The sequence below is a fragment of the Pelophylax lessonae genome (genome assembly GCF_965119305.1).
Source record: "Pelophylax lessonae genome assembly, chromosome: 11".
Lineage (NCBI taxonomy): Eukaryota > Metazoa > Chordata > Amphibia > Anura > Ranidae > Pelophylax > Pelophylax lessonae.
The window spans coordinates 5825940-5848335 of record NC_138778.1 but is presented as its reverse complement, the minus strand read 5'-3'; the positions used below and the strand labels follow the sequence as shown (position 1 = coordinate 5848335).

At 46.0% G+C, this 22396-nt stretch overlaps 1 protein-coding gene across 1 annotated transcript in view; it reads left to right on the top strand.

Annotated features, from left to right (window-relative positions):
* TRIM16 (tripartite motif containing 16) overlaps positions 1–20826 on the top strand; it is a 34120-nt gene extending 13294 nt beyond the window's left edge. Inside the window, exons 3-6 of the mRNA XM_082272680.1 lie at positions 866–1099; positions 5598–5769; positions 13134–13229; positions 19791–20826. Coding sequence (XP_082128806.1) covers positions 866–1099; positions 5598–5769; positions 13134–13229; positions 19791–20560 — 1272 coding nt within the window. The 3' untranslated portion in view covers positions 20561–20826. The remainder of the gene's footprint in view (positions 1–865; positions 1100–5597; positions 5770–13133; positions 13230–19790) is intronic.
* The last annotated feature ends 1570 nt before the right edge of the window (positions 20827–22396 follow it).

The following is a 22396-nucleotide window of genomic DNA, read 5'->3' as shown; positions in this document are numbered from 1 at the left end:
CAGTGGAGGGGGGGGGGGGGAATGCAAACAAGTTCTTCTTAGATCTACCAGCAGGGGTGCATTGGATTTTGAAATGGTGAACTCTGATGCCATTAAAAACAAAAATGCCCAATGGTGCACTATATGGCCAAGAGTTTGTGGACACTTGTTCATGGCACCTATTTGAGCTTTTTGGACATTCTATTTCACAATCATGATCATTTGTATATAGAGTTTACCCCCCCCCCCCACTCTTTTGTTGCTCAACTCTTTGGGTAAGACTTCCCACAAGGTTTTCAAACATGCCTTTGAGAATCTGTGCCCATTTGTGAGTTCAGATAATGATGTCGAATGGGAAGAGTTGGCTCACAATCATCATTACAGAACCATGGCCATTAATATGGAGTTACCCCTGCTTTGTCACCATAACAGCTTCCACACCTTTGGGAAGGCTTTGCCCAAGATTTTCAAGGGTGTCTTTTGAATTTTGTGCCCATTAGTAAGGTTCAATTCATCCCAAAGGTGTGCAGTACAGTAGAGTTGAGGTCAGGGCTTCATGCAGACAATTTGTGTTCCCCCGCACCAAATTGGCCAAACCATGTATTTATGGAGGTGGCTTTACACACAGGAGCGCAGTCATGTTGGAACAGAAAAGGGTCTTCACCAAACTGTTACCACAAGGTTGGAAGATACAATTGTCAAAAATGTCTTTGTATGATGTAGAATCCACAGTACCCTTTGCTGGAGACACCGGAAACTCAATCATTTGGAATGAGGTCCTTGTACTTGTGACGTTTTGAGTGTATATTACAGCTTTTGATCTTTTTCAGACCATAACTGGATTATTTTAGCCTTTTTTTTTCATTGTGAGTTCTGCATTCCTCAGAATAATGTCACTGAAGCCAGAAAGTCCATCGACCTCCAGTTTGAAGAATTAAAGGAAGAAGTGAAGAAAGCCCACTCCAAAGTCCTAGAATTCCTGGATCAGAGGGAGAAGGCAGCTATCAACCAGTCTGTAGGGATCAAGACTCACCTTGAACAGAAGTGCAATGACCTGAGGAAGACCAAAGCCAAGGTCGAGGGCATCGCCAAACACAAGAGCAAGTCCTGTTTTCTTCAGGTATGAGTTGTCAAAGAAATATTTACCTCTTGTTGGCCATTGATGTACCAGTACATCGCTGGACTTTGGTCATACCCAGTGCTTTAAGTGGCCCAAAATAGGTGCCGGTACTCTATTATAGCCTATAATTTTTTTTTTTTTTGATGACTCCTACCTATGACCAAATACATATGGCTACCTTAGACTCACCTAGAAGCACACAATGTGCTGTGCAGCTGTGGCAGGCAGGCAGGGCAGGGTACTGTGTTGTCGCTGAGAGCGGCTAAGCTTGAACTTGAGGCCAAGGCACCACTTTCTCTCTTCAGGAGAAACTGATGCGATTTTTAGATTATGCACTATAAACCAAAAAAAGAGCGTCAATTCTGAAAAAAAAAAAAAAAAAAGTAGTATTTCTCACTTTCTGCTATATAATATTACCAAGAGCGATACACAGATAAACTAAAAGTAGGGGGGCCAGACTGGCCCCCCTACATTTAATTAACCTGTGTATCGCTCTTGGTGTAATATTATAAAGCAGAAAGTGAGATACTATATTTTTTTTCCTTTTTTTTTTTTTCAAAATTGACACACTTTTATTGGTTTATAGCGCATAATCTAAAATCTTATCGGTTTCTCCTGAAGAGAGAAAGTGGCGCCTCGTCCTCAAGTTCAAGCTTAGCCGCCCTCAGCGACAACACAGTGCCCTGCCTGTCTTCCTGCCACAGCTGCACAGCACATTGTGTGCTTCTAGGGGAGTCTAAGGTAGCCATATGTATTTGGTCATAGGTAGCAGCAAAAAAAAAAAGTGTGGATGCATAGCTTGCTGCTACCTATGACCAAATACATATCATCTATCATGGCTACCTTAGACTCACTGACCTATAATGTGCTGCTCTGCCAGGCAGGCGCTGTTGTGGCAGGCGGCAGGCAGCCAGGGCTTTGTGGGGTGACAAGCAGCCAGGCTTTACTTTCTCTCGGCAGTCGGCAGGACACCTGTTCTTCTAAACCGCGCAGGGCACTGCTGGAGGGGGTGGGGGATGCACTGGAGCCAGCCCCAACACTGTTTAGGCGCGGAGGAATAGATTCCTCCTCCGCTGCGAATGCTGGGGGCGGCGGGCCGGGCGTATGATGTCACTGGTTGCTAGACGCCAGACGGTAGGCGATCTAGCAACCAGTGGTACAGGAAGGAAGCACAGGCAGATCGGTCAGCGGTGCGGCCGGCATCGATGTGGGAACTGGGATTTACTTCTGTCTGCAGAGCGGCGCCCCCCCTTTTCATCGGTGGATCAGCCCTGCGCTGCGTACCGGTATGCTAAAATCACGTTCTAGGCGCAGGGAGAGGTGGCGGTACTCTCAAGAGCTTTTTTCGGAAGTGGCGGTACTGAGTACCAGTGCGTACCGGCCCACTTAAAGCACTGGTCATACCGGGATGTTGCTGATATTGTTTTTTTCAGTCAGCATTCTTGTAAAAGCAATCCTAGGGACTGATTAGCTGCTGAATTGCTTTTACAAGTGTTGGGAGGGGACTACCCACCCCCAACCACCTTCTGTGGCATCTGTGAACAGCAGGGAGCGAGAGGCAGCACAGCTCAGGATGGAGGGCAAGGGGAGGAGCTGACCAAAATAACTTTTCAAGTTAACTTGCAGGTGATTGGTTGCTAGGTCCTAAAGCAACCAATTACCAGCTTGTGCAATATGAAAAGTCACTCTGCCAGCTACAGCCCTCTATCCAGAACTGTGCTGCCTTTCTCTCTCCGCTGTGCAAAAGGAGGATGCAATGGAACACATGCTGTGCGAGGGAAGGGGTCAAGAGGTGATAGGGGAATGAGTGGGGAAGAAGACACTACTGTGTGTGTGTGTGTGTCTGGGGTAATGTAAAGGGGACAGTGGACAGGGCCACCCCCATAGCAGTGTCTTCTATTACCCTTCACATAACCCCCCCCCCTTCCCCGAACCCTGCATTCTGAGCGTAATGAACTCCTGATCCCTGCCTTCTGAGCATAATGCACTCCTGTTCCCTACATTCTGAGCATAATGCACTCCTGATCTCTGCATTCTGAGTGTAATGCACTCCTGAACCCGGCATTCTGAGCACAACGCACTCCTTAACCCCCTGCATTCTGAGCATAATGCACTCCTGATCCCTGCATTCTGAGTGTAATGCATTTCTGATCGCTGCATTCTGAGCAAAACACTTCTTAACACTGCATTCTGAGCGTAATGCACTCCTGATCCCTGCATCCCTGCGAGGGAAGGGGTCGAGAGGTGATAGGGGAATGAGTGGGGAAGAAGACACTACTGTGTGTGTGTGTGTGTGTGTGTCTGGGGTAATGTAAAGGGGACAGTGGACAGGGCCACCCCCATAGCAGTGTCTTCTATTACCCTTCACATAACCCCCCCCCCCTTCCCCGAACCCTGCATTCTGAGCGTAATGAACTCCTGATCCCTGCCTTCTGAGCATAATGCACTCCTGTTCCCTACATTCTGAGCATAATGCACTCCTGATCTCTGCATTCTGAGTGTAATGCACTCCTGAACCCGGCATTCTGAGCACAACGCACTACTTAACCCCTTGCATTCTGAGCATAATGCACTCCTGATCCCTGCATTCTGAGTGTAATGCATTCCTGATCGCTGCATTCTGAGCATAACACTTCTTAATACTGCATTCTGAGCGTAATGCACTCCTGATCCCTGCATCCCTGCGAGGGAAGGGGTCGAGAGGTGATAGGGGAATGAGTGGGGAAGAAGACACTACTGTGTGTGTGTGTGTGTGTCTGGGGTAATGTAAAGGGGACAATGGACAGGGCCACCCCCATAGCAGTGTCTTCTATTACCCTTCACATAACCCCCCCCCCCCCCCTTCCCCGAACCCTGCATTCTGAGCGTAATGAACTCCTGATCCCTGCCTTCTGAGCATAATGCACTCCTGTTCCCTACATTCTGAGCATAATGCACTCCTGATCTCTGCATTCTGAGTGTAATGCACTCCTGAACCCGGCATTCTGAGCACAACGCACTACTTAACCCCTTGCATTCTGAGCATAATGCACTCCTGATCCCTGCATTCTGAGTGTAATGCATTCCTGATCGCTGCATTCTGAGCATAACACTCCTGATCCCTGCATTCTGAGCGTAATGCACTCCTGATCCCTGCATTCTGAGCATAATGCACTCCTGATCCCTGCATTCTAAACATAATGCACTCCTGAACCCTGCAATCTGAGCGTAACGCACTGGTGAATCCTGCATTCTGGGCATAACACACTCCTGATCCCTGAATCCTGAGCATAACACACTCCTGATTCCTGCCTTCTGAGCGTAATGCACTGGTGAACCCTGCATTCTGAGCATAAAGCACTCCTAAACTCTGCCTTCAGAGCGTAATGCACTGGGGAACTCTGCATTCTGAGTATTATGATTATTATTTTACTGGTGAACCCAGCATTCTGAGCTTAATGCACTAGTGGACCCTGCATTCTGAGCGCAAAGCACTCCTGATCACTGCATTCTGAGCGCAAAGCACTCCTGATCGCTGTATTCTGAGCACAAAGCACTCCTGATCGCTGCATTCTGAGTGTAATTCACTTCTGAACGCTACAATCTGAGCATAACTCTCCTAACCCTGCCTTTTGAGTGTAACACACTCCTGAACCCTACATTCTGAGCATAATGCACTTCTAAACCCTGCATTCTGAGCAAAATGCACCCCTAAACCCTGCACTCTTGTAATACTTATTTTATTTTTATGTCCACAAACGCACTGCATTTGCAATCTACGTTTGGGGTATCATCACCTGCTGTAGATCACAAAGGCAGTGTGTTTCGAACATGATCCAGGAAACACACACGGAACATGCCTTTCTTACATCGCCTTCTGGTGTGAACCATCTCTAACAATAGGGCACTGTGCCCGGAGATCTTTGACTTCATCAGTGTTGCTCAAGAAGATCTCCATCTCTCTAAGGTTGCCTACCCCTGCTCTAGGGCCTCTGCTTTAAAAAATATATATAATGTTTGGGGGGGTCTAATTATTTTTCTAGCAAAAAAATACTGATTTTCACATGATCCCAAATCCACTTATCAACTATTTGCAGGCAGTGCAACCTCAAGGGGCAGCTGCTTTGGGCCCCACAACAATGACTGGGCCCAGGGCAGCTGCCCCTTTTGCCCTGTGTTTAAAGACGGCCCCTGGGTAACCTTTTATATAGTTTTACCTATAGGTAAAAATCAGCCATGGGAATTTACTCCCACTTTAAGACAGTAGGTTCTGGCAACAAGTCAATCATCCTTAAAGTTTATCTAAAGTGCATTTTTTTTTTGTTTTTAAGTTCTTGGTAGCACTAGGCATGATAAAAAAGCAAAGAAAGGGGAAATCCTGTCTTAGATAGTTGTCACCAGAACAGGAGACCACATTAGAAAATTTCTGCTCCACTCCCTTCACCACAAAAAATGTTGTCTTTGTTGGCTTTGTTTTTACTTCCCTCTTCTGATTTTGCCTGTTACATTGTATCCATAGGAATACTGTGAATTTAAGAAGTCTACAGGTGATGACACGATCCCCAGTGTTTATATCGGGCTCAAAGACAAGCTGTCTGGGATCAGGAAGGTGGTAAAGGAGTCAACAGAAAAACTTATTCAATTACTGCCAACCTTCTACACAGATGCGCTTGAAGAGTTTTCAAAGGAAGGTGGGTCGGCATGTTGTTACATTGGCCATACACGCATGGATCTGATATGATCTTTTTAAATTATGTATGTGTGCCCGAGATCCATTTCATCTAAAGAATCTGTAGGCCTGGCGTTTGTGGGTGTAAACAATGCATCTTCAGTATTAGGGGGAACAATAGTGCCCTATCGTTGGTGTCAGTGGGAGGAATAGTGCCCTATCATTGGTGTCAGTGGGAGGAATAGTGCCCCATCGTTGGTGTCAGTGGGAGGAATAGTGCCCCATCATTGGTGTCAGTGGAAGGAATAGTGCCCCATCATTGGTGTCAGTGGGAGGAATAGTGCCCCATCATTGGTGTCAGTGGAAGGAATAGTGCCCCATCATTGGTGTCAGTGGGAGGAATAGTGTCCCATCGTTGGTGTCAGTGGGAGGAATAGTGCCCCATCGTTGGTGTTAGTGGGAGGAATAGTGCCCCATCGTTGGTGTCAGTGGGAAGAAAAGTGCCCCATCCATAGATCCATAAAGACATGGATGTGCGAGTTTGGGGTGGAGAAAATTGACTGGCCTGCACAGAGTCCTGACCTCAACCCGATAGAACACCTTTGGGATGAAGGGAGCCTGGCCTTCTTGTCAAACACCAGTGCCTGACCTAACAATTACGCTTCTGGAAAAATGGTCAAACATTCCCATAGACACTCCTAAACCTTGTGGACAGCCTTCCCAGAAGAGTTGAAGCTGTTATAGCTGCAAAGGGTGGGCCAACTCAATATTGAACCCTACGGACTAAGACTGGGATGCCATTAAAGTTCATGTGTGTGTAAAGGCAGGCGTCCCAATACTTTTGACAATATAGTGTGTACTGTATATGCATATAGTATATGGCCAGAGTAAAGAGTATGATAACATTGTACAGGGGAGGCCGGTAATCATTTGTGTCTTTAGTATTGATGGTGTTAGGGGTGTATAGTATACAGGAGCATCTCATAAAATTTAGAATATCATCAAAAAGTTATTTTATTTCAGTAATTTAATTCAAAAAGTGAAACTCCTATATTTTGATATAGATGCGTTACACACAGAGTGATATATTTCAGGCATTTAATTTTGTTCTTTTAATTTTGATGATTATGGCTTACAGCTGGTGACACCCCAAAATTCAGTATCTCAGAAAATTAGAATATTAAATAAGACCAATAAAAAAGGATTTTTAATCCAGAAATGTTGGCTTATTGAAAAGTCTGTCCATGTACAGTATAGGATGCACTCAATACTTGGTCGGGGCTCCTTTTGCATGAATTACTGCATCAATGCGGCGTGGCATGGAGGCGATCAGCCTGTGGCACTGCTGAGGGGTTATGGAAGTCCAGGTTGCTTTGATAGCGGCCTTCAGCTCCTCTGCATTGTTGGGTCTGGTGTCTCTCATCTTCCTCTTGACAATACCCCACGGGTTCTCTATGGGGTTTAGGTCAGGTGAATTTGCTGGCTAATCAAGCACAGTGATCCCATGATCATGTGAACAGGTATTGGTAGTTTTGGCCGTGTGGGCGGTGCCAAGTCCTGACAATACCCCACAGACTCTGTATGGGGTTTAGGTCATGGCTTCCCAAATCATCACGGACTGTGGAAAATTTTGCATTTCATTTGGAAATCAAAGTCCCAGAGTCTGGAGGAAGAGTGGAGAGGCACAGAATCCAAGTTGCATGAGGTCCAGTGTGAAGTTTCCACAGTCAGTGATGATTTGGGGAGCCGTGTCATCTGCTGGTGTTGGTTCTCTGTGTTTTATCAAGCCCAAAGTCAGCGCAGCCCTCTAGCAGGAAATTCTAGAGCACTTCATGCTTCCCTCTGCTGACCAGTTTTATGGAGATGCTGATTTCATTTTCCAGCAGGACTTGGCACCGCCCACACTGCCAAAACTACCAATCCCTGGTCACATGATAATGGGATCACTGTGCTTGATTGGCCAGCAAACTCGCCAGACCTAAACCCCATAGAGAATCTGTGGGGTATTGTCAAGAGGAAGATGAGAGACACCAGACCCAACAATGCAGATGAGCTGAAGGCTGCTATCATAGCAACCTGGGCCTCCATAACCCCTCAGCAGTGCCACAGGCTGATCGCCTCCATGCCACGCTGCATTGATGCAGTAATTCATGCAAAAGGAGCCCCGACCAAGTATTGAGTGCATCCTATACTGTACATGGACTGACTTTTCACTAAGCCAACATTTCTGTATTAAAAAAAAATATATATATATATAATTTTTTTGGTCTTCTGTAATATTCTAATTTTCTGAGATACTGAATTTTAGGGTGTCACTAGCTGTAAGCCATAAATATCAAAATTAAAAGAAAAAAAAAAATGCTTGAAATCTATCACTCTGTGTGTAATGAATCTATATAAAATATGAGTTTTACTTTTTGAATTGAATTGCTGAAATAAATTAACTTTTTGATGATATTCTAATTTTATGAGATGCACCTGTACCTTAGTAGGGCACTGTAGTGCATAATTCGAGTTCCACCCTAAATTCCTGCACCTCACAGAACAAGCCAAGCATGCAAACAAAGAAACGTGATTATAGATTTAACATGGGCAGATAAACAATGTCTGCCTGGATTATGATTCAGGATAGTTATCAGCTCCTTTCAGTAGATGACGTGTGGCTGATTGTTTCAGTGAGCAAATGTTTAAACTTGTGTTCAAGTGACCGAAATGACCTCGGATCTTCGTAAGGGACACGGTCGTATAGAAAAGTACATGTGACCGCAGAACAGAAGTGAGGATTAGGAAAAGTCAGTTCAGGCCCAGTTTCTCTTCTCTTGACTTCACACACAGTAGCCAACTATTATGGGACAACGGACTTAACCACTTAAGCCCTGGAAGATTTTACCCCCTTCCTGACCAGGGTCTATTTTGCGATTGCGATAAAGGCACTGCGTGACTTTAACGGACAATTGCGCGGTGGTGCGACGCTGTACCCAAATGAAATTGACGTCCTTTTTTTCCCACAAACTGAGCTTTCTTTTGGTGGTATTTGATCACCTGTGCAGTTTTTTGATCATGCGCTATAAACAAAAAAAATAGCGACAATTTTGCAAAAATAATATTTTTCAAATTTTTTTTATATGAAATTCCCCCCCAAAAAAATGTAAAAATCTACATTTTTAAACATTTTAGGCCAATTTGTTTTCTGCTACATATGTTTGGTAAAAAAAAAAAAATCGCAAAAAGCGTATTTTGATTGGTTTGCGCAAAAGTTATTGCGTTTTACTAACTAAGGGAAAGATTTTTGTTATTTTTATTATTTTTTTTTTTAACGAGTAATGGCGGCGATCTGCGTTTTTTTTTTTTGCAGGACTGCGACATTGCGGCGGACAGATCGGACCCTTGACTGACATTTTTGACACTTTTGGGAGTACCAGTGACATTACTACAGTAATCAGTGCTAAAAATATGCACTGTTACTGTAAAAATGACACTGGCAGGGAAGGGGGTTAACGTTATTGAAGAAGGAGGGGTTAAGTGTGTCCCTAGGGGCATGCTTCTAACTGTGATTGGATGTGGCTGTGTGTGTAACAGCACAGATCTACGGTCCTACATAGCAGGATCATATGATCTCTGTTCTTACACAGGGGAGAATGACAGGCAGCTTTGTTTAAATTAGCCGCCTGCCTTTCTCCCTTCACAGCGCACGATCACGAGTGGCCGGCGGACATCGGGTCCACCGGTCACACGCGTGGGGGGGGTCTGTGAACGAGCGGGGGCGGGAGCCCCCTAGAGCCTCACAAGCTAGTGACGTACCCCTACGTCACTTTTCCTGTGAGGGGCTGACTGCCGCCGTAAATAGTCATGCGGCAGTCGGCAAGTGGTTAACCAGCCGCCCATTGGTTCAAGGTCATTGATCCATTGAGGTCAGGTTGGCAGTTCTGGAGCTTGTACTAGTAAAGGAAAGGTAATAATGGCAGCTTCCATATTTTCACAGTTTCCCTTTAAAGTGGGAGTTAAAGGGTAACTAAACTTTCATAGGAAAAGAAATAGCAAACAAAAAAAAAATTAATAAGATAGCATATACAATTGTGACACAAGTCATATTGTAGTTGAATGTTACTAAAAATTACCTTTCCTTTTCAATCTGAAACTCTGTAATTTTCTGTAAAATGCAACATGCCCACCTGGAGGCGCTCTGCTCTGTACATAGATGGTATACAGATCACCCCCAGAAATGTAATTTCCTGCTTGTGTGATTGGCTCACTGATTTTTCCAGAAGTCTGCACTAAGATACAAGTCAGATTTTGTGTATCCCCTGCAACAAAAATGTCATTTTGGGAGAGATACTCCCAATAGGAAATCACATCTAAAGGGATGCAGACCCTGCCAGTTAACTCATTAGAGCCCTGCAAGTGCAGCAGCTGATTAAAAATTATTAAACCACTCCCGGGGGCGTGGCCAACGACTGACTCAAAGGGCTGCTTGATCGTGCAGCTCCGCTCCACAGAGGGACAAATCGGCTCACAACGGCTTCAGAATCGGGTGCAACGCACCCCAACTAGTAGCACTGACACCCCAGACCAGACAGAGACCAAGCAGGAGAGAAGCAGAGCGGCGGACCGGAACACCGTTTTCTGCTGGTTTCTCAGCCCCATACAGACACAAGGCAGCCCGCAGTGGCTTCACTCACTGATGAAACACACCCCAGTCAGCAAAGGATCACTGATCCTGAGGGCAACAAAAACTAGAAATACTCTACCCCGCATTGCCTCTTCTACTCTGGCCTCCCAGACAAAGAGCTGCAGTTACAAGGCTCTCCCACCCCACACACTGCAGCCCAGGGAATGACAGACTCAGAGCCGGATACTACAGCTATGGACTCCTCTCCCCCACAGTCCTCTGACCAGAGGTAAGTGACCACCACCTACACCAAACCAGTCCTTTGATACAGGGGAGGACTGGGTCAGGGGGCAGGGGGGCAATTTCCCCTCGGGCCCCTCTGATGCCCCGTAAAAGGCTCCACAGCTTCTGCCACAGACATACCTAAAGGATTCCTGGTGAAGAGAAGTAAAAAGTTCCCACCGTTGATCTACTGAGTGCGGGATGAAGACAAGGACAGCGCGCAGGCCTGCCCCCAGCATGGATGGTGTAAACTGTGTCTGAGCAGAGGCCGGTTCCATGCTCCATTGGAGACTCTCCTCCTCCAGCCAGCCCCGACCGAGCTCTCCTAGCTCCCCCCTGGTGGCCAGGTTAGGAACCTGGATTCAGCCAGTAAGTAGAGAGTACCTGGAGCGGAGCTTCAGCCTTGAATGGGGGTCAGAAGGAGGCCAGGAAGAGGGAGAGTGGGAAGAGGCACCATGGGCCTCTGGTTTGTACTTGCCCCCTGGGCCGAAATTTGCCAGTCAGCCCCTGCCCTGATAAGATCCCTCTCTACAAAAAACAACTATGTTCTCCTCCTCCACAACCCCACTTTGAGGAAGACATTCAGGTGTCACTGGCAGCTCTCCCCGCAAGTGACCAGCCTGCATCTGAGCACACAGTAAAACACATGCTGCTCTCCCTCCACAAAGAAATCCAACGGGAACTCCGCTCCTCTATTTCTCACCTCACTATGCGAGTAGAACATATAAAGGAACGTGGTGATATAGCTGAGACAAATTTCAGACAACACTAAAGCATATACCGATATGGTAATTGCTTTTGAGCAGCAATCTCAGCAGCTCCAGAACATGTAGATTAAGATGGCGATGTCATGAAGACAGATCGCGCCGTAATACCATAAAATTCCACGTTATACCTGAGAGCGCCAAACCTGATGACATAAATACTTACCTGTAACACCTTTTTCTGAAATTGCTTCCACACTTAACCACACCTAACCATACCTGATCTCACCATAGATCAAACTCACAAGCTACCTAAACCAGCCTACCTACCCAATGAAGAACCTCCTGATGTATTGGCACTTCTCCATTTTTATCATGTCAAAGATCAGGTCATCAGAGCATCCAGAACCTCGCCGTCTCTCCCAGCTCTTTACACAGGGATCTCACTAAATGCTGACATATCTGAAGGGGAGACCTCTCATGTGATGTGATGTGATGGGAGGACCTCTGATGTGATGGAGGACCTCTAACATGATAGGGAACCTCTGATGTGATAGGGAGACCTCTAACATGATAGGGAACCTCTGATGTGATGGAGAACCTCTAATTTGAAGAGTCACTCTGATGTAATGGGGGGACCTCTGATGTGATGGGAAGACCTCTAATGTGAAGAGCGGCTCCGATGTGATGGGAGGACCTCTAACATGATAGGGGACCTCTGATGTGATGGAGGAGGAGGACCTCTAATTTGAACGGTGGCTCTGATGTGATAGGGAGACCTCTAACATGATAGGGAACCTCTGATGTGATGGAGGACCTCTAATGTGAAGAGCGGCTCTGATGTAATGGGGGGACCTCTGATGTGATGGGGAGACTTCTGATGTTATGGGGAGACCTCTAATGTGAAGAGCGGCTCTTGTGTGATGGAGGGACCTCTAACATGATAGGGGACCTCTGATATGATGAGGGGACCTCTAATGTAAAGGGGTTTCTCTGATGTGATGGGGGGACTTCTAACATGATAGGGGGGCCTCTGACGTGATTGAGGACCTCTAATGTGAAGAAGTGGCGCTGATGTGATGAGGTCATCTGATGTAAAAAGGGGGGGGGGGGCTTCTGATGGTAAGGGGGACCTTTGATGTGAAGTTAATTTCATCAAGTCGGTTGTGTACGTTGTCCCAGGCTCAGGTTTCCCATTGATATTGATAAACATTTAGGCTCCGTTCACATACTGGCGTATTGGATTGCGGGCAGATTCGCCACGATTCTTCCCATGATCCAGAATCATTGCAAATCGTGGAGCACCCGCGCAATTCCCCTGATTCGCAATGGCACCCCAAATGCAGCCTGATTTTGCCGCTATTGTTGCCTGTTGAATTGCGGTAAAAAATCGTGCAAACGGAATTGCGGGACGCCTGTTGCCTAAAAAAAGTACAAGAACTTCTTTTGGGCAACAGGCGTCCCGCAAATCTGTTTGGGCGATTTTACCGCGATTCGTCGGGCGACAATCGTGGCAAAATCACGCTGCGTTTGGGGTGCCATTGCAAATCACGGGAAATACACGGGCATCCCGCAATTTGCAATGATTCGGGAACACAGGCAGATGATTCTGCCCATGATGCAATACGCCAGAATGCGAACAGAGCCTTAGGTCTGGTATATTTTCGACTGGGGGCCTCAAGGGTTTGCATACTTTCAAATGGTGCCATGACTATAAAAAAGTTGATAAATGCTGATCTAAAATATAGAAGAGACTCAATGAATATTGTTCATTTTTGCTACCTTTTTCAGATGAGCTGCTGATTAAGAATGTGGTGTCGGCTATAGTCCCTGCCAGTCACAGGATATCGGCTCCGGAGCCCTCAACAAGAGAAGAGTTCCTAAAATGTGAGTGATTTTAGATAAATTCTAATTCTTTGGAAGACAATACGCTTCTATCTGGTTGTCCTGCCACAAACATGGATATCTGTGTTCAGAGAAGGGTGGTGTTGGGAGATTCCACTGGTTAAGGTTGATCTGGTCTGTTTCTTTCAAGCCTTCCAAGTCCTATAAAAAAGTTTAAATTTGGTCAAAAAGTTTTTTCAATAGGGAAGGATTTTGTCCTGTCACTGAGATATAAAATGATGGGAACATCAAAAAGTTAGTTGTCACCAGAAAATAATTAGCTGGGAAATCTTCCAATTAGTGCCAGGCCAATCAGCTGCGGGCAGTAGGGTTGCCACCTTTTCTTCAAGCCAAACCCAAACACTCTAGCGGCCTGGGATATCTTCGGGCGTCCCAAGAAGAGTAGTAATGCGGTGCACATAGCGTACAGGGAACAGTGGGTGTGGCCAAATTGCTCTTCCTGATATTATCACCCTGCCTCCCAGTGATGCTGAACTTGCCCCCAGACAGCCACTTGCAGCTCCCGGATGGCAACAGATTTGTGTGTGACTATCTTGGTTACTTGGGGAGCCACTGCCCAGTCTGAATAATGTGTCCGGGTTTCAGTCCGCCTGAAACCTGGACACATGTTTCAAAACCTGGAGTGTCCGGGTTAATCCCGGACAGGTGGCAACCCTAGCGGGCAGTGGATTCCCTGCCCCGCAGCTGCACATACAAAATCGGGGCAGGGACACTCATGACATAAGTGTGACTGCGTCACTAACATTGACCTACTAGGGGCATGTAGCCATATTAGCCCAATGATGTGATGAGCATCTCTGCAGCTTTGTGTACATGCAGGTAAGGAATCCCCTGCCCACAGCTGATTGGCTCGGCACTGACCGCTTCCTTTTGGGTTTGACCAAACATGATGGGACAGAGTACATCTGTGTGCCTTTATATTTAACCACTTGCCTCCCAAGCCAATTCAGACACTTCTCTCCTACATGTAAAAATCCTCTTTTGCTAAATTACTCAGGACCCCCAAACACTATTTATTTTTTTTAGCAGAGACCCTAGGGAATAAAATGGGGGTTGTTGCAACTTTTTATGTCACACGATATTTACGCAGCAATTTTTCAAATGCGATTTATTTTGGAAAAAACCCTTTCATGGATTAGAAAACACAATACTTACCCCAATTTTTTGTATAATATAAAAGATGATGTTACGCCGAGTAAATAGATACCTAACATGTCACGCTCTAAAATTTCGAACGATTGTGGAATGGCGGCAAATTTCAAGACTTAAAAATCTCCATAGGCTAGGCTTTAAAACTTTTTACAGGTTTCCAATTTAGAGTTAAAGGGGAGATCTAGTGCTAGAATTATTGTTCTCGCACTAACGATCGTGGCGATATCTCACATGTGTGGTTTGAACGCCGTTTATATATGCAGGCACTACCCACGTATGTGAGGACGGGGGTGCTATAACTTTTTCCTTTTTTTTTTTCTTTTTCTTTTTATTGTTTTATTTTATACTTGACCACAAGGATCGGTACTCGTACTTGCCGGAAATAAAAAAACGGTATTGGTGCAATCCTAGTAGAAACCCAATTGGGGTTCTATTCCAATCGTTCCCCACTACATCCAAAACTAAAGGAAAAGGTTTTGGCTGGACCTCCACTTAACCACTTCTGGATCGGAAGGTTTTACCCCTTAATGACCAGGCCACTGCATTACTATAACTGACAATTACCTGACGATGTCCTTTTTTCCCACAAATAGAGTTTTCTTTTGGTGGTATTTGATCAGCTCTGCAATTTTTATTTTTTGCGCTATAGACAAGAAATCACACCCTGTATAAACGTCACACGGCCTGCTACTGCTTCTAAAGGTTTCCCATTCACACAGGGGCGTAACTACATTGGTTGCAGGGGAGGCAATTGCAACCGGGCCCCATGCTCCAGGGGGCCTGTGCGGCTCCCCTGTACACCTGGATAGGAGGGGTGGTGGGGGCCGCATGTAAAGAAATCACTGTCCTCCTTTTTCCTCCTGTAGCTGCAGATTGGTTCCTCTGTATGCTGCCCCCGCCACTCCTCCTATCCAGTTCACTTGAGTTCTGCTGTCTCTTGGCCCCTGTATGCTACCCTGGTCCCCCCTCCCCTTCTTTGCTGCCCCCCCCCCCCCCCCCCCACTGTGCTCCCTTCCCTCTCCTGCCGGCTGCTGCAGGGGATGTGTCACAATAGTGAACCAGGAAGGGTTTGGTAAATATGTAATTTACCAGCTCCTTCCTTTTCTGAATGGACAGAGTCATAGTCAGTCACATTGTAAAAAAATAAAATAAAATGATAAAAAATAATACAATTAAAATACCAAAAAATAAAAACTACTGACACCAGTGGGTGAACTTCCAGGATCGCAAATGTCACACTTGCCACTGGGCCCTGGCATTCCACCACCGTGGGGAGGCCCCCAAGATGGCAGGAAGGGGGCCCACTGCAGAACTTGTGAAAGGGTCCCGCTGCGGGGGCCATAATAAAGGGCCCCGCAATGAGAGTAAAGGGCCCCAGGATCAGTGGGAAGAACCCCAGGCTTGAAGGGAAGGGCCCTGACCAGGGATCCGGGGGCCCTTCATGGTTTCTTGCCTCGGGGCCCTGAAGGTTCTAGTTACGCCTCTGCATTCACACCTGCTGTTTATATTTTAAAAAGTGCGTGCATCCTATGGCGTGTTTCCGCACGTGTTTTGGCGTGCTTTTTTTACATGTGGTAAAAAAAAAAAGTAACAATGTATCAAATACATCAGAACAAGTGTTTGTGTGTTGTGGTGTGAGTGATGCACATAGAAAATCATTGTTTTCTTGCAGTGACCTGCGTTGATAGTGCAAAAAAAAAAAAAAAAAATGAAGGTCCCTGCAAATGGTGTGAATGAGCCCTAAAATATTTCCTGCATTGCGTCTTTACAGACGGCCTGAGCTAGCAGTGCCGGAAATTTTCCATTCCTTCCTTGTGGCAATGCGATTCCTCAGGTTACTGTGGTTGCTCCCGCTGTAACTTTATACCCAGGGCTGTATGTAGGTCACCCTCAGTCAGCTTCTCCTTATCTCAGCACATAGTGATACTGGGTGGAGTCGGTGACTTTAACTACATTATAATGAACTCCGAGAAGAATTTCCTCTGTTGATCTTACAAAATCATAAACGCCAAATGTTGCAATTTTGTTTGCAGAACCTTTCAGCAGACATCCAATATTCACTCCTTATTCACAGAAACTCCATTGTATCTCTTTATAAAAGTGGTGTGATAAGAACTGTATTTGTCTGCAACAGCCAATCAATATTCAGATTAGCACTGGGAAATGACTTTGTTAACCGCATTGTTTGCTGTGGGACAATACAGATCATTCCTATTGAACATAAATGAGGCCTAATTATCCCTAACATTTATATATACAAACTTTCGATTGTTGTCCAAGAGTAGGTGGTTAACCCCTTGGAGCAGGCGCCTCCTGGCCCTTTAAGGGGTTTAGGATCATGTGACCGCCATGATTGGCTGTCAAATGATTGTAAAGGTCCCGAACGCAAGCAGCAATTGTGAGCTTTCCGTTATCCGCCGGTAACTGGGCTGGGACCACGCAGGGTGTGCGTTCTCGGCACAGCTGTATCCCACCAATTCATGCAAATATATAGACGCTCAGCGCCAAGACCTATCCACCTAGAGGCCGCATATTTGCATGCTGGCACCAATGGGTTAAGGCTTGGCTCACACCTATGCAGTTTGATTTTTATCTGTTTCTGCAGTGCATTTTTCATTTTTCTACATGTGTTTTTGACACATTTTTTGTGCATTTTGCATTTTTTATGTTTTTTTGTATATTTGTGTATTTCTTCCAGATCTGTGCAGTAATCCAGTGTGAGACTTCCTGTAATAAAGACTACTCACTGCTGCCATCTCTCCTTGTGCAGGATGACTGGTCTTGTCTCCGCCGCTCCTGTAGTAGGTGGAGCCTGCTGGGCCCCTCCCACAGCTCTGCTCTCTCTCCTTGTGCAGGATGACTTGTCTCCCCCCCCCCCTCCTGTAGTAGGTGGAGTCTGCTGGGCCCCTCGCACAGCTCTGCTCTCCTTTCGCAGGGTGATTGGTCTTGTTTTTGCCCCCTCCTGTAGTAGGTGGAGCATGCTAGGCTCCTCCTACAGTTCTGCTGTCTCTCCTTGCGTGGGGGGACTGGTCTTGTTTCCCCCCCTACTCCTGTAGTAGGTGGAGCCTGCTGGGCCCCTCCCACAGCTCTGCTCCCTCTCTTTGTGCAGGATGACTTGTCTTCCCCCCCCCCTCCTGTAGTAGGTGGAGTTTGCTGGGCCCCTCGCACAGCTCTGCTCTGCTCTCCTTTTCGCAGGGTGATTGGTCTTGTCTCTGCCCTCTCCTGTAGTAGGTGGAGCATTCTAGGCTCCTCCTACAGTTCTGCTGTCTCTCCTTGCGTGGGGGGACTGTTCTTGTCTCTGCCCCCTCCTGTAGTAGGTGGAGCCTACCTTCGAGGTAGGGCAGGGAAGCTGTCCCCACTGGGAGAAGACAGTAATTATCATTAGTGGCTATCGATAATCGCAACAGAATCCTGTAGGCTGGTTGCCACCCGCTGCTGGGAGAAGACAGTGATTATCGCTAGGGGCTATGGCATCTTCTAGCGATTATTGCAAGAGATTCTGGCAGGCTGGTTGTACCCAAGTTGATCGATCAATCAACTTGGTACATTCAGCCTGCCTGTTAACAGTTCGAATCTCGGGCGATTCCTGCTGAAGTCGCATGACAAGTCATTCCCCATGTTTTTCAATAACCATTCATATATGTGTGACTTAAAGTTGCAGTGACTTCAAAGTAGTTCATACAACTTGAGGGCCATAGACTTCAATGTTAGTCCTCAAAAGTTGCATGAAAGTTGTACCAGAATGTTATACAGTGCTGTGCAACAGTTGTCCAATATTGCTGGTGAAAGCCAAAAGCGAATCCAGCAGGCTGGTTGTACCAGTTTTAAGATCGATCAACTTGGTACATTCAGCCTTACCATTACCAGTTTGAATATTGGCCGGTCACAGCAGGAACCGTGTATGGCCAGACTTACAGAAGTTAAATGTGTTAAGGACAAAGATATTCTATTGGGTACAGACAAGTCAAGTTCCTCCACCCCAAACTCACTCATCAATCTCTTTATGGACCTTGCTTTGTGCACTGGTGCGCCATCATGTTGGAACAGGAAGGGGCCATCCCCAAACTGTTACCAAAAAGTTGGGAGCATGAAATTGTCCAAAATATCGGACTCCTTAAGAGTTCCTTTCACTGGAACTAAGGGGCCAATCCCAACCCCTGAAAAACAACCCCACACCATAATCCCCCCTCCATCAAATGATTTTGACCATTTGCACTTACTTTTTTTTTTTTTTTCTAGTTTAACTTCTTCATGCCCACGCTATAGTCAAAAGATGGCTACAGCAGGGACCTAAATTGCCGGGAGGGCTTCCATTTACGTCCTCTCGTGCATGAGCTGCCTGCGTGCTTCCTGCGGGGTGCACACGGCTCGCTCTGTGATCAGTGAGTCCATGAGACTCGGCTGATCACAGATTGGAGTAAGGGGCCGGTCCCGACCCCTTACAACGTGATGAGCTGTCAGGCCGGCGATCGGCTTTTTTTTTTCTCCTCGCTGTCAGCCCGAGGAGAAAAAAAAAAGCTGATCGCCAGCTGCTGTCAGAGGGACATCAGTCCCAAAGAGGAAAAGCACCAGTACCCACCATTGCCACCTACCAGTGCAGGTCAGTGCCACCTATTCGTGCCCACCAGTGCCACCTATCAGTGCCCACCATTGTCACCTATCAGTGCCCAATCATCAGTGCTGCCTGTCAGTGTCACCTACCAGTGCATATCATTGCCCATCAGTGCCACCTATCAGTGACCATGAGTTCCATATATCAGTGCCACCTATCAGTGCCATATATGAGTACCCACCAGTGCCCATCAGCGCCACCTACCGGTGCAGGTCAGTGCCACCTATTCGTGCCACCTATCAGTGCCCACCATTGCCACCTATCAGTGCCATATATGAGTGCCCTTCAGTGCCACATACCAGTGCCCTTCAGTGTCTCCCATCAGTGGCACCTATCAGTGCCGCCTTATCAGTGCCCATCAGTGCAGCCTATCAGTGCCCATCAATGCAGCCTATCAGTGCCCATCAGTGCAGCCTATCAGTGTCAATCAGGGCCCATCAGTGCCACCTCATCAGCGCACATCAATAAAGGAGAAAAATGACCTGCTTGCAAAATTTTCTGTATTTTTTTGTTTGTTCATCAAAAAATAAAAACTCCAGTAGTGAATAAATACCTCCAAAAGAAAGCTCTATTCATTTAAAAAAAAAAAATAAATAATAAAAATTACATTTGGGTACAGTGTTACATGACTGCGCAATTGTCATTCAAAGTGTGACTGCGCTGAAAGTTGAGAATTGGCCTGGGCAGGAAGGGGGTTTAAGTGCCCAGTAGGCAACGGGTTAATAAATGTCCAATTATGTTCATGCATGTTTTGTTTTTCCTCCTATCTACCCTTGCAGATAAATCAAATGTTACATTGGACCCGGCGACGGCTCACTGTTTTCTGAGATTGTTACAGGACAACCGCAAAGTCTCCAACGCTTCCCCTTGGCAGCAGTCCTACCCCGACTGTCCGGAACGATTTCAAAACTTCTGCCAGGTCCTCAGCGTGGAAAGTTTCTACGTGAGCCGCCACTATTTTGAAGTAGCGTTCAAAGGCGAGCTCTTTTACATTGGCGTGACTTACAAATGTATCGACAGGAAGGGGTCAGAGAGCAACAGCACCATAACAGGCAACGACTTCTCCTGGACCCTAAAGTGGAACGGCAAAGAGTTCTCAGCCTGGCACAGCGAGGTGGAGATTCCAATAAAATCTGGAAAGTTCTCAAGAATCGGCGTCTACATTGACCACCAGAGAGGAACCGTGGCATTCTATGGTGTGACGGAAATGATGACGCTCCTGCATAAGTTTGAGGGAGCTTTTGCTGAGCCCTTGTATGCAGCCATTTGGCTTCCCAAGAAAGAAAATTCGGTGACTATTATTGCACCAGAAAACATGGCCCAACCTGTGGAGGCATTGCCAGTATCTGAGACCAAGGTGTTGGCAACCACCTCGAAAGAAACCATTACATCAAGTACAAAGTCCGAGGTTACCATCAGCACCACTGTTCAGATCATCAAGGTGGAGAAAAACATTACTGAGGCCTCAACTGTGTCTACAGATGGGAAACCCAACAACCAAATAATGATGGAATCAGAAAAAACGTTGACCAAAATCAGCACTGTGTAGTGCCTCAGCTTGTGGCATCTAGAACTGTTTAAGACTGATATTGTCCATGTTGGTTTTATTTATACAGTTACACCTTACAGCGGCTCTGTAGCTCGAACAAGAACTTCAAAATAAGGTCTACATGTAAAAAATATTATTAACCACTTCCTGATCGCCCCATAGCAGATAGACTGGCTGTTCTGTTCAGAATCAGGTATATACACAATATTGTCAAAAGTAGGTCCATAAAGACATGGATGAGCGAGTTTGGGGTGGAGGAACTTGACTGGCCTGCACAGAGTCCTGACCTCAACCCCATAGAACACCTTTGCGATGAATTAGTGCAGAGACCGTGAGCAAGGCTTTCTTGTTCAACATCAGTACCTGACCTCACAAATGTGCTTTTGGAAGAGAGGCCAAACGTTCCCATAGACACAAACCTTATGGACGGCCTTCCCAGAATACAGTAGTTGAAGCTGTTATAGCTGCAAAGGGTGGGCCAAGTCAATATTGATCCCTTCGTCCAACATCAGTGCCTGACCTCACAAATGCACTTCTGGAAGAATGGTGAAACATTCCCATAGACACTCCTAAACCTTGTGGACGGCCTTCCCAGAAGAGTTGAAGCTGTTATAGCTGCAAAGGGTGGGCCAACTCAATATTGAACCCTACGGACTAAGACTGGGATGCCATTAAAGTTCACGTGTCTGTAAAAGGCAGGCGTACCAATACTTTTGGTAATATAGTGTATATGTGATTATACACTTCGGCCTAGGGGGTGATTACTCACAGCAGAAGCCAATCTGCGGGCGCCAGGCACTGGATGTCCACCAGCACCCGCTGATCGTCGGGCAGAGACACAGAAAGGAGCTCTGCCTATTTAATGGAGGCAGAGCTCTGTTCTGACGGGGGGGATTATGGATTGTGTGTCCCTGCAAAGCAGGGAAAAAAATCCATCACATCCTTTCATAAAAGCACTACACACAGTGCACATAAACACAGGCTAGGCACACATTTAACCCTTTGATCACCCTAGATGTTTAAACCCTTCCCGGTCAGTGTCATTAGTATAGTGACAGTGCATATTTTTAGCACTGATTTGCTGTATTAGTGTCACTGGTTCCCACAAAAGTCAAAAGTATCAGTTAGCATCCGATTGTCCACTGCAATATCGCAGTCCAGCTATAGGTCGCTGATTGCCGCCATTACTAGTATAAAAAGTTTAAAATAAAAATTCCAGTATATATTCCATGTATCAGTATACACTTATTGGGGTTTCTTTTTTGTTTACCAAAAATATGTAGCAGAATACATATTGGCCTGAATTTATAAAGAAATTCGATTTTTTTTTTTTTTTTTATTATTATTATTGGATGTGTTTTATAGCAGAAAGTAAAAAACATTATTTTTTCTTTCAAAAATTTTTTAGTGCACAAAATAAAATAAATGGTGATCAAATACCACCAAAAGAAAACTCTATTGGGGGGGGGGTGACATATATTTAATTTATGTACAGCATTGCATGACTGCGCAATTATCAGTTAAAGTAACGCAGTGCTGTATCGCAGAAAATGGCCTGGTCATTAGGGGGGTAAATCTTCTGGAGGGAGTGGTTAATACTTATCTGCCCTGCTTCTCATCTTCAGTCTCTTGAAGAGCTGAAGCATTTGTCAGCTTTCAGTCCCTTTTGTGTTCTGTGCAGAGGCCGACAGATGAAAGAACTGAGGACGCCGAGGCATCCGGCACTCCCAAAAGTGTCAGATGTAAAGAATCTTCAGGAAGCTTCAGGAATGAGGAGGGACGGGTAAGTATTCATTATTTGCTTTACAGGTAGACCTTCTTTTGAAGTTTTTTGCA